Here is a 12,191-nt window from a genome sequence, read left to right as displayed (position 1 = left end):
AGATACCACTTTCCCAAGGAAATAAAACTTCAAGTGTAATATGAACTGGCATTTTAAATTCTGGGTACGTTTAGTGCATACATAAACTATTCTCTGTTTATTAATGAATACACAGTTTCATCTACACTACATCTACAGCTATAAAACCATTCAGCAACAAAATCAAATTCACATGGAGAAAGCAGAATTAATAGTTTGTTTTCAGATTAATCATCTTCAGTTACCCATGTTAGTCTGTTTTCCTCCCCCTGCAGCTGCTTTACCCCTGTATCACCAGGTAAGTGTTCTCCTCCCCACTATCCATCACTTCCCAGGGCACAAAAGAAATATCAGCGCCTAATACAAGCCTCAAGGTAGCAGGAACCTGAATTGGATGCAATGTGAGTAGATGGAATGTGACTGTCAGAAACTTCAGCTGCCAAACACTGAGTCTTTACTAATCACATGCAAATGGATCTTTTTGTGTCTTACAGCTTGGTGAAATTCAAGTAGCAAAAGGCATCTACCCAAAGTAAAGGCCATCTGTCTCCCAAATTTCCATTTTCTACTCAGTATACGTATAACGCTGTGGGTCTTTCCCAAATAGCTGTATTTTTAATATAGGGCAAAGCAACGTAACTTTCAGTGAGTGGGCACTCCAAACCAGCTGAGCCAATCTGTTGCTGCATAGCACTAAACACACTTGGCAAAAACATGTCAATCCCCCCTAAAATGGTGTGTCATTTTATAGTTTTCTCTGGCCCCAAGCATGAAGAACACGCCTGTACTGCACACATTGGTCTACATCCAGAACACCCCCCCCGCCTTGAACAATGGAAAGCCTTTCCAGTAACTTCAATGGGTATCAGATTCTTATTCAGCACTATAAATGAAATCATCTTTGAGATTTGGGGTGCACATGACTGAATAAAAGGTTGAGGGCTTGCGGAAGACACAAGGCCTGTAAAACAAGAGGTCTTGAAGACTGGTAAGAGGTGAAATATTGGAGAAGTTTTCTGGCAATTATGCTTGGGCAGCCAGTTTGTGTCTCTGCAGTCATTAGCGTTGCCCTAGCAGTAACCATTAAGACCAGAAACATGACCCAAAAGGCTAAATTTTAGGGCTAATTTTCACTTCTACTACCCCAAGATTTAATCCCTGTGCCAGACCTAACTCATTGCCAAACTCCTGCAATCACTGCTAGACAAATTAAAACTCTAATTTAAGACTAAAGTCTCTGGGGAAAGCCGGGTTGACGCAGGCATGAGGCCTCAGCCCTGCTACCACCGCCATGGCGGCAGCACGGCCCCCTCAGCGCCAGCCCAGAGCAGCCGCCCACCGCGCAGAAAAGGCACGCGTGGGGCAGTTCGCCGCTAATAACGGCGGTTTGGCTTGTCGGAGCAACCCTGCGTTGGGCCGGGCGGCAGAAACGCGAGGCAGCGCTGAAACGAGCAGGAAGGCGGCGGCGGGAGCCCTCAGCCCGGCGGTAAGTGAGGGCAGCCGCAGCCTCGCCGCTGCCACTGAGCATGCTCGGCTCCTCCACATCCGCCCCCGCTCGGCGGCCCGGGAGGCGCGGGGGGGAGAGGTTTCCCCGCTGGGTATAAGCCCCTTGCAGGTAGCGGAGGCAGCGTCCGGGGCTCGCTGCCGCCATGAACCCCGGCGGCGGCGGGGGGGCGGCGCCCGCCTTCCCCGGCCCTGTGCAGTGTAAGTGCCACTGCGCGCCAGCGGGGTATGCGCGCTCCGGGGCCCGCGCGGCGGAAGCCGAGTTGAACCGCGGCTTGGGCAGGCCCCGAAATCTGAGTAGCGCAAGAAAGGAGCGGGAGCGGAGCCCGGGAACCTGGCTGGGGGGGGAGGAACCCGGGAATCTGGGTGGCCCGCGCAGGCGGTGAGGGGTGGCGGGCGGCGGGCGCCGGGCGAGCTCGCTGCAGCGAGGCCGCGGCCGCTGGGCCAGTGCCCTCCGCGCGGCGCGGCCGCGGGGATATCCCCGCGGGACCCCGAGAGCTTGGAGGAAGCGTGCGGGGGGCCCGGGCGGCCCGTTCCCTCGGGGGTCCCGCAGTGCCCGACCTGACCTCCTGCGCCCGGGCCCGGGGGCGGTGGGGCAGAGGGATGTCTGTGTGTCAGTGCGAGCAGTGTCACCCGTGTCCGTTTTCTCAGGACACAAGCTCTTGACCGTGCTCCTGTTTCCGCAGTTCCTGGCGGCACCACCGTGCTGGTGGAGCTCACCCCCGACATCCACATCTGTGGCATCTGCAAGCAGCAGTTCAATAACCTCGATGCTTTTGTTGGGCACAAGCAAAGCGGTTGCCAGCTCACTAGTGCAACAGCCGGGGCCACCAGCACGGTCCAGTTCGTGTCAGAGGAAACGGTGCCATCGACACAGGCACAAACCACAACCAGGACCATCGCTTCGGAGACCCAAACCATCACAGGTATTGCAGCGTTACACACCAGGAGATTGAAAGTGCTCAGCTCCTGTAAAGTGGCACCCTTACATACCCCTCTGCTCGTGTGTCCCCATCTCACTAAGCTAAAGTAACAGTTTTCACATTAGTCATCACTAACCTGCAAACAGAGGAAGAAAAGTAATTCCTGTGCTGCCGTCTTGATTTTTGTATGACAACAGTTACTTCATTTGCTAATTGAGATACAAGTTCACTTGAAGAATTGCTCAGGTCTAATGTGTTGTATAACCAACTTGTGCAAACTAATTAAAATTGTCAATACTTATGAAAAATAATTAAATTACAGTGCATTTCATTTTTTTAAGAGTGCTCTTGATGAAAAACAGACACAGAATTGCTGTCAGGCGCCAATCCAGGCCTTTTTATGTGAGAACATTGCATTCCCTAACATTGCTCCCACAACTAATTGGCAGGAAAAATATTACTCAAAATTTCTGTCTATGTGAAGGCTCAAGTGAGGTCCCGATCCTGCAGACATTTAAATAAAACTAGAATTTTGTTCCATGTGTGAAGGTTTGCCCTTCTATATATAGTTTTATTTTATTTTACTTTGGTCTGGGACCTTACTAAAGTCCAAATTATTTTACTTTAATTTGGATAGACAGATTAGGGCAAAGAATCTGGAAGAGCAGTGAAACAAACTGAATTCAGGGCTCACTTCCAGGAATTTTTGTATTATAATCCCTCAACTCAGTGTGGGTTTTGGATGAGTCATTTTTCTGCTTCATATTTACTCATCTTTAAAATAAGGGCAGTTATATCCTTCTGCCCTTTTGGGATATAGCGTTGTTTAATTGATTTAAAAGCTGTTACGTTGGCCGAGATAGTTTCACCTGTTATTTTTGTGAGTAACAGCTAAAAACATTATAGTTGAAAGAGGCTGAACTGTTTTAACAATTTTTAAAAAAATGATTTACATGGTGCCTTTTTGACAACATTTGCTATATAAATAATTTTTTTCTCCTTTGGGCTGTAGCGCAGCCAGTGTTGAAAAAGAAACGTACCCTTATTAATAAAGACCTGGACAGGCATCAGAAGAAACTGAACTTCTGAAGAAACTGAATGGTGCAGTCAGATAGGATTCGGAGGGAGAGATAAGTGGGCCCACATAGGGTTGTACTAAGTTCAGCGTGGCTCGTTGGGTCTTAACAGAGTTTTCACTGATAGCAGGATAACTCCAAGGGAGGGAAAAGCCTTTCTCCTTTCCTCCTCCCCCAGGTGAGTAGGAGCCCAGGAACAGGAATGTTGCTGGAAAAAAAGAGAATAGAGAAGTAATTAATGAAACCAGAAAATAATCAGATTTTTCTGGTTGGAGAAGTTAACGTTCTCAAGTTGAGCTCTTTTATGTGTTTAGTTTCTGCACCAGAGTTTGTTTTTGAGCATGGCTATCAAACGTACCTGCCCAGTGAGAGCAGCGAGCCTCCAACTGCTGCCATCGTCTCTACACCACCAAAAGCACGTTCAAGAAAATCCACTTCCTCACTTACACAGAAGAAACTAAACTGCTGCTATCCAGGTAAGATGTGGACTATACCTTCTTCCTTTTCATTTTAAAATTGTTAGGTTTCATATAGTGATATGCACAGTAGTTCTGTCTTAAGCAGTTAAGACATGCAGAACCTGGAAGGCAACCTACTTAGTAAGGGCATGATGTACTGCCATTGATACCAGTAACGATTTTGCTGTTCACTTCACATGTCTTTAGACTTTGGTCTGTACTGTGGTATATTCCAGTGATGCTGCAGTGAGTTTGCATGTAGACATTGGCTTATGCCCACACCTGTAGCAACGTAAGACCAGAGTCTTGTTACCTTTTTCCTAACTGCCACTGTTGTACATGAGAAATACTATACATGTATTTTGCATTATATGTTTTATCTTTGGTTAGTTAACATTTTTATAAGGATGGATTGAACTGAAGCATTTGGAGACCTTAATGAGTAAAAACCAGGCAATATGCAGAGAACGTGTGCAGAGACAGCCATGTAGATGAGTAGTCATGTTCACGGTAGCAAGTTACAGTCTGTTTTCACAAGCTTGCTTTCATGTGAAAGGCACGTTTCAAATGCTTAGCATTCATTTCTGTGCTCTAAAACTGTAGCACTTTCCACTTGGACAGAATTCCTGAATGGTGAGCTGTTACCCAAGTTCCCAGCTGCACTAACTTGAAGTCATATGTGGAATTAATCAGTTCCCCCAGCATTCCCTGTATACTGTAAAGAGCATCTCAGATCATGGGCAGAGATTCCAGAGAATTTGTTTCAAAGCTTATAGAAAATGATAATGTAGAGAGTGAATTGCCTCCTATGGGAAGTGTTAGAAAACTAAAGTTCATAGGTAAACTGGCCACTATTTTAAGTAGATGTGAGAAAACAAAATGGGGAATTAATTTTCTGTTAATACTGAATTTTAAAGAAAATGTGCTTGAAAATAAACATAATGCCTAGAATATGGTAGTATATTTTTATTATTTTATTAGCTTTTCCTTGAATTTAATGATCTTAATTTTACCATTTTCAGGTTGCCAGTTCAAGACTTCCTATGGTATGAAGGATATGGAACGTCATCTACGAACACACACAGGTTTATATTGTTTCTGTATTTTATTTTTGGTTGGTTTTCTTCTTTTGGATTTTTGCCAAAAGTATTTTCCTACAACATAACATATCTGTAGATGAATTAGATAGAATGGACACATAAGTCTGTACATTGTAAAGTTACAGTTCTCTGTGCCTGGGGAATTGCCCTTTTTGTGCAAGCCATGTCCCACTATGGGCAGTACCACTCACAACCATGAAATCTGTGAACACTGTACATCAATTTAAGGCACAGTTAAATTTCTGAGATGCAGACCATGTGTTTATCAGAGTGGAGTCTGGTAGTAGTGCATAAACCTAGTTTCTTCTTTATATGGAACAATGATTCCAACACTTCACCTCCCTTGCCCCTAAACCACAATTTCAGAGTTGTAAAGGGAGAAAGTTCCAAAGAGTCTTCTAAATTTGTTGCACTTGAGCATGCGGCCTTCTGGAGCATAGCAGAATTGTTAGCTTATATGGTGGCTGCTGAAATCCAATGTCCAGTTTTTGAAAACTAGTGCCATTCTGTTAAGTGTTGAGTGTGTGCTTGAGGGAGGGGTTATTGCAACAACATCCTTATGGTGCAAAAATTCTTGATGTGTTGATGCTCATCTGTTTGTTTCAGGAGACAAACCCCATAAATGTGAAGTTTGTAACAAATGTTTTAGTCGCAAAGATAAGCTGAAGATGCATATGCGTTCTCATACTGGGGTGAAGCCTTACAAATGCAAACACTGTGACTATGCAGCTGCTGACAGCAGCAGTCTCAACAAGCACCAGCGCATCCACTCCAACGAACGTCCTTTTAAATGCCAGATCTGTCCTTATGCAAGCCGCAACTCGAGCCAGCTAACTGTACATCTCAGATCCCACACAGGTAAGTTTATACTAAAATTCAGATCTGTAAAGGTTTGACGGTCACAGGGAAGATTTTAAAAGGTATACAGGTGTCAAGGTGCCAGAAAGGGCCTATTTGAATTTTCAGAAGCACCTAAGCATCCAGCTTCTGTGAATTTCTTGGGCGTGGAATCTAGTAGGGCAGTATGGCTCTACTAAAAATACCTGAGAGCAGTCAAAAGACAGATCTGACTCGGTAGATTTTCTTCTAAATTGATTTTGAAACTGCCTATTACATGTTCTCAAACCAGTAGAACTGAAGGATTTAATTTATTGATTGATTGGTAGATTCAGAGCATCTGGGTTCCTTCATGAGTCTCTTAAATCTGGTCCACTCTATTAGAAACACTGAAATTACTTTATAATTGAACTAGTTTTATCAGTGCAAACCTGAACTGCATGATCTAATTTTTCTTGCATCAGTAAATTAGCAAGTAACTAGCAATTTAAGTTACAACTTTTTTTGACCTTTCTTTGTGGTACCTCACACATGCAGACTGATGGACATTAACAGTGTAGTATGAGCAGCCAGAACTATATTCTGCCCATATAATTTTTGCTCTATGGATAGAAAGCTTTAGCCTCTAGGCTTATAAACATTGTATCATTTAATATTTGCATTATTTGCCTAAGTTTCATTTTAACCAAATTTATCTTTTATAGATTGTTCCTAGAAGAGATTTGCTGTAAAGATACTGCTGTACCGTTGTCTTTGTACAGTTGTCTTTCTGTTTTTCACCTAATCCAGGGTACTGGATTAGTTTCTGTGTTGTCTTCTTTTATACATTTGATTAGTTCTCTGAATTTTAGCTGCAAGGTGGTTATGGTTCAATGATTACAAGATTAGCTTTGAACTTGTCCTACATCCAATTCTGAATTTGAGTACTAAACAACATTAGTTCAGATGCGTGCAAGATGGCCTTTATTTTGAGTACATAAAAGAAATAAATCCCTTGCGCATTGTGAAGGAGGGGAGGGTTAAACCAATCTGTCTCTAGCAGAAAAGAATCTTTTATACTTCACAGATCTGCTGTGATGAAATAGGCAGGACTGTCAGGCAGTTGTTTTACAAGTTTCCTTCTTTCTATTGCTGTATAAGATGTGATGGTCAGTCAAAATAGTATGGGTTGTTATGAGATGTCATCTGTTAGTAAACACACTAGTCAGAGAATATGATAATGCGTTTTCCTCATGTCACATACGAGCATGCATACTTGTGCATTTATGTACATGGCAGGTATGCTCTGAATTTGGCTGTAGGAGAACCTGTGAATGATCCTGGTTCTCTTGTATTTCCAGTAGAGTTAGATTTTTGTGGCATTAAGTATTGCAATATTTGGGAAGGGGTTTTAGGCTGCCTTCTTTCTTTTTGGCAGATCAGTCTGTTGTATCTTAAGCAATTGAGTTACACTAAAATTCAAGTCTTTAGTTTTGTTGTTTCCTCCGTTTTTCAAAAATAAATCCTTTTTTGTAAAAGGACTTTTTTTTGATTTGCTGAAAGGCGGCACAAGAATTTTGAAAGTAGTCATTTTATCCTTGTTAGGTTACAAAGCTGTTATGCACACAGCCAATTTTAAGAGAAAAGTAAGTCTGGTATGTAGAATATATTGCGTACTGGAATTAAATCGGTCATTTTCTAGAAGGTAAGTGTAATCTACATTGCTCAGAGTGAGGTCATCTACATAGCATTACTTGTTGAACTAGTTATCTAAATATCAGCTTCCAGTTAATAGAGTAAAACTACTCTCACAATTAATAATTCCAGGATCAAACACTTTTTTTAAGCTGTTTAATTCTGTTAGTGTCAATTATGTATGGACAGAAATGTAGAGAAACATAAGTAATAGACCACTCTAAATAAATGGAATCAACACACTTTGCTATATTCTGTAAAATTACTAATTCTTATTCATATATTTTGCTACCCTGTATGTGAAAATTAAGTCATTGAAATACATACTGTGCTTTCATCAAGAAAGTAGATAAAAATTCAGTAGTTGAGTGTGCAGCTGAGACTGTAAAACAAACTAAATGAACAAACAGTGCATCTTAATAAAATCTGTTTAATATAGATAATACACCATGTATCTCAATTATTAAACAGATACATGGATTAGCACAGTAGGCCACAACTTGATTTGAAAAATATGCAGCTAAACCCATGACATACGTAGCTGGATAAGCAAATTATGCAAAATTATACAGCTATCATAAACTCTATAAAATACTAACTTATAAATCAGCCATTTGCAGTTTGATTATTAAAGAAGATAAATGCTTGCTGAACTAAGTACATTCTCATTTTTTCCTTCCCCCACCAAGGGTGTCTTAGAACCTAACATGATTCTTCCACTTTTTCCAAATAATACTTACCTAAAGATTTCATGCTCAGGTATTTTAGAGAGCTACATATTTAGATTAAAGGAAAAAAATATGAGCAGTTATTTCGTTGGGTTTGTAGGTTTGCTTTGGGATTTTTTTAATGGCTTTAGAACTGAGTCACTGGTCTTTACCCTGGAATGATTACGAACTAAACAGAGCTATAGCTTAATTTGGTCACACATATTGTGACACAAGCCTGCAAACAAAGACAATGCAAAATAGTGGTTTAGATCCAGGCAATTCAAATGGTTATTCCCATAGGTAGAGATCTTGCAGATGAGTGTGTTTGTTTTTCATGCTTTATCAGTTAAGAATTTGACCTGACTTGCAACTATTATTGTTATTATTGTTAAGTTTCTGAATCAGCATTGCTCTCAAGAAAAAAAAAAAAAAAAAACAAGGCACATACGAATAGTTTCTATACCTGTTTGCTTTAATAAAAACTGATATTGTGTGAATACAAGCTGATACTAGATGTTCTTGAAGTGATCTGTGGAATACGATTAGGTATGATACATGCTGCAAATGCCTCTTTCTTGGTTGCTGTAATGACAGAAAAACAAAAGCTTAATGTTACTTCTCTGTGTAAGTACATTTCCTTGGAGTTACATACTTGCATCCATGTTTCATGAGTCTCACATTTGTCTTTTCCAGTTGCATTTATGTAGGTGTGATCCCTCTTTTTTTTTTTTTTTTTTTTTTTTTTTCTCTCTAACTGTAGTATTGCTATGGGTGTGCAGTCACCTGACACTGACCTAGGTATGGACTTTTGTCCCTACATGTCCCAATGTTCTGGACAAGTTTCCACTGACTTCCTGTGCCAGCAATCGTATTTGTGGCACACCACATGAGCCAGACCAAAAAACGTAATCAGTTTTTCTTGTCGGCTAATCTAACTTACCACGTAAACAAATGTACAAGAAAGGCAGTAAGGAATATATGGTTGAGCAGTGAGGCTGGTGCCCATTAAGCATCTGTTTCTGCAGTAGCCTACCATTTACCTAGGCTTAAAGTAAACTTATAAGCCTCCCTGTAAATCCTGTAGTGTAAAGCTGAGATGTGGATGTGTTTATGTTGTTTTCTTAGACTTCAAAAATACAGCAGCTGTTAAAGTTAGTATTTATTTTTATTCATTTTAAACACTAGTTGAGATATACTGCTGGTAAAGAGGAACAAATGAGAAACTTCTCTGGAGCACACTAAACAAAATGAACTAAAAATGGAGAATAAGATGCAGACATGAAAAAGCAACAGATGTGGGCAGGCATGCTTGTGGAGAATTTGCACACAAATACGTCAGACCAGGTGATAAATACTGTGCCATTAAAGTTCTCTACATCTTGAAAATACATTGGGAGTTTACAGGTATTGAGAACAAGTCAGCTGTACATAATTCATTATAGCATTGGTCTCTCCAGTGGATTTTGGTGTCTCATCTGTAGTTTGAACTGTGTTTTTTATTGACAGGAGATGCTCCTTTCCAGTGTCAGATGTGTCCTGCTAAATTTAAAATCAACTCAGACTTGAAGAGGCACATGCGTGTGCATTCTGGTGAGAAACCTTACAAATGTGAGTTCTGTGACGTCCGGTGTGCCATGAAAGGAAACTTGAAATCACACATTCGTATCAAACACAGCATGGAAAATACTCTCAAGTGTCCAGAGTGTGAATTTCAGTGTGGAAACAAAACAAGCCTTCGGCACCACATAAGAACTCATCAGCCCGAACAACCAGTGAAGTGCTCAGAGTGCAACTATTCTTGCTCCAACAAGGCAGCTTTGAAGGTGCACGAGCGAATTCACTGCAAAGACCGTCCTTTCAAATGTGAATTCTGCAGCTTTGATACCAAGCAGCGGAGCAACCTGACAACTCATGTGAGGAAAGCTCATGGTGACAAAGTCAAGACTAAGAAGCAAACTGTAGAGAAGGAAGGGGACAGGCCAAAACAAGGTGGCTCCAGGCAAGTTGCCAAACTAGATGCCAAGAAAGCATTTAAGTGTGACCTGTGTGAGGCTTCCTTTGTCCGAGAAGATTCTCTTAGGAGTCATAAGAAACAGCACAGTATGTATAATGGATCTAAAAATAACGAACTGGCTGTTCTACAGCTCCAGATGGATCCCAGTCGGCAGCCCAGTGCCCCAATTACTGTCAGTCACCTCCAAGTCCCACTTCAGGCTGCTCAGGTTTCTCCATACAATGAAGGAAGGGTCAAGATCATTGTGGGTCACCAGGTCCCTCAGACTAACAGTATTGTTCAGGCTGCATCAGTGAATGTCGTGCCTCCTACATTAGTTAGCCAGAATCAGGAAGACCTTTCAGCCAACAGCCGCTTGCAGCTTCTGGGCCAAGTCAGTTTGTTGGCACCACCTCCGCCTCCCATATCTCAAAGCGAAGTTGGGCCTGTGGCACAACCAGCAGTTCTTCTCACAGCCCATGACCAAAGCGATGGAAGTGCTTTACATCAGACCCTGATTCCTGCTGCTCCTGTCAGCAGTCATGAGGCTTCAGCAAACCAAGCTTTCATCACCAGCTCTGGAATCAGCTGCTCTGATTTAGAAGGCCTTAATGCTTTGATACAAGAAGGAGCAACAGAAGTGACTGTGGTTAGTGATGGAGGTCAGAGTATAACAGTGTCCACTTCAGCTCCCCCTCCTCCTATCTTTTCCTCATCCTCCCACACAGAAGCCCCGAAGCAAACCTATTCTATCATTCAAAGTGGAGCCCATACAGCTTTGCTGTGTCCAGCAGACTCCATACCAGACTAGTCACAAAGTACTATTACTAAACAAATTTCAATCTCAGAGGCAGCGCTGAATTCATCAGAAATACGTAGGACATAAGTGAGTGCAGAATTTGTCCTACAAAGCCAAATACTTCCACTTGCACGTTTTACTTGTCTACGTGGAGACATAACATCTTGTATGTGAAAAAGAGGATGTGTGTATTTATGTGCCTCTTTTGAAATCAGAGCCTGTGTTCTTTGTAAAATCTGAGCATCAAAGCAACTGTTGACAATTTCACCAAGCAGTAAGCTTCACAGAGTGTGATTCTTATATTGTGCTGGCTAAATTAAGAAAGCCTCACCTTACGGTGAATTACCTTCACAGCAGACTCATTCTTTCATGCACGCACAAAAAGGTAATAGTCCAAGCCATTCGGAAGTGTATTTTTAGTGAAGTCTGTTTCAATTACATGCTATGTATGCATTAACTGCACCTGGCTGATTGTTGATCTGTAAGAAACACCTGCTACTGGGCCTAGTATAGCCCCAGTAAAGTTTAAGGGGGCTGTTCCTTAATATCTACAGAAGTTGCTAGCACCTGGTACTTAATCTGGAAATGCTTATGCAGAAGGCCAGGTGATCATTTTTAGAAAACAAAAGAATTTTGTCCATCCATCAGTAATAACTAATTTTGTTATCAAGAACACTATTGCAAAGTATATATATGGCACAGTGATCTCTGTCAGAAGCACCTGTGTTTTAAAGAACAAAACCACTGCAAATATATTTTTTACAAACACTACTTAAATTTTGTTTTTATTTTGATGCTGCCTGGTTGTGGTTGCATGGGTGGTAAAAGTGCATTTTATTTTGGCTCTGTACTTTTCATTTTAAAGGGGAAAAAGGAAAGGATAGGAATTTATTCCGTTTAAAATAAAGTAGATTCTAATCCAAGGTCTGAAATTCTAGCATAAATTCAGCTTGGATCACAGTGGGATAGTAATTTAGCATTACATGATGCACATTTCTATAATGAATTCTTTCTAGGCTGTATTTTGAAGTATGCAATATTATAGTCCTATCTGGTGAACATTCTTGTAGTGGTAGCTAATAATATCTTCACTACCAAACTATCTAGTTAAAGAACCAATTCTCAACTTGGGGAAAACA

The 12,191-nt window shown here is 41.4% G+C and overlaps 1 protein-coding gene across 1 annotated transcript; it reads left to right on the top strand.

The window, feature by feature from the left end:
• Nucleotides 1–1,546: 1,546 nt before the first annotated feature.
• Nucleotides 1,547–11,823, top strand: ZFP64 (ZFP64 zinc finger protein). The gene is made up of 6 exons (XM_032993646.2): nucleotides 1,547–1,683; nucleotides 2,169–2,408; nucleotides 3,796–3,957; nucleotides 4,962–5,024; nucleotides 5,646–5,897; nucleotides 9,767–11,823. The coding sequence occupies exons 1-6, from the start codon at nucleotides 1,629–1,631 to the stop codon at nucleotides 11,062–11,064; spliced, it is 2,070 nt and encodes a 689-aa protein (XP_032849537.1). The 5' UTR covers nucleotides 1,547–1,628; the 3' UTR covers nucleotides 11,065–11,823.
• The last annotated feature ends 368 nt before the right edge of the window (nucleotides 11,824–12,191 follow it).

This window comes from Tyto alba, unplaced genomic scaffold, assembly GCF_018691265.1.
Source record: "Tyto alba isolate M040663 unplaced genomic scaffold, T.alba_DEE_v4.0 Super-Scaffold_33, whole genome shotgun sequence".
Taxonomy (NCBI): Eukaryota; Metazoa; Chordata; class Aves; order Strigiformes; family Tytonidae; genus Tyto; species Tyto alba.
The sequence above is the reverse complement of the archived record's forward strand: the minus strand, read 5'-3'. Positions and strand labels throughout refer to the sequence as shown.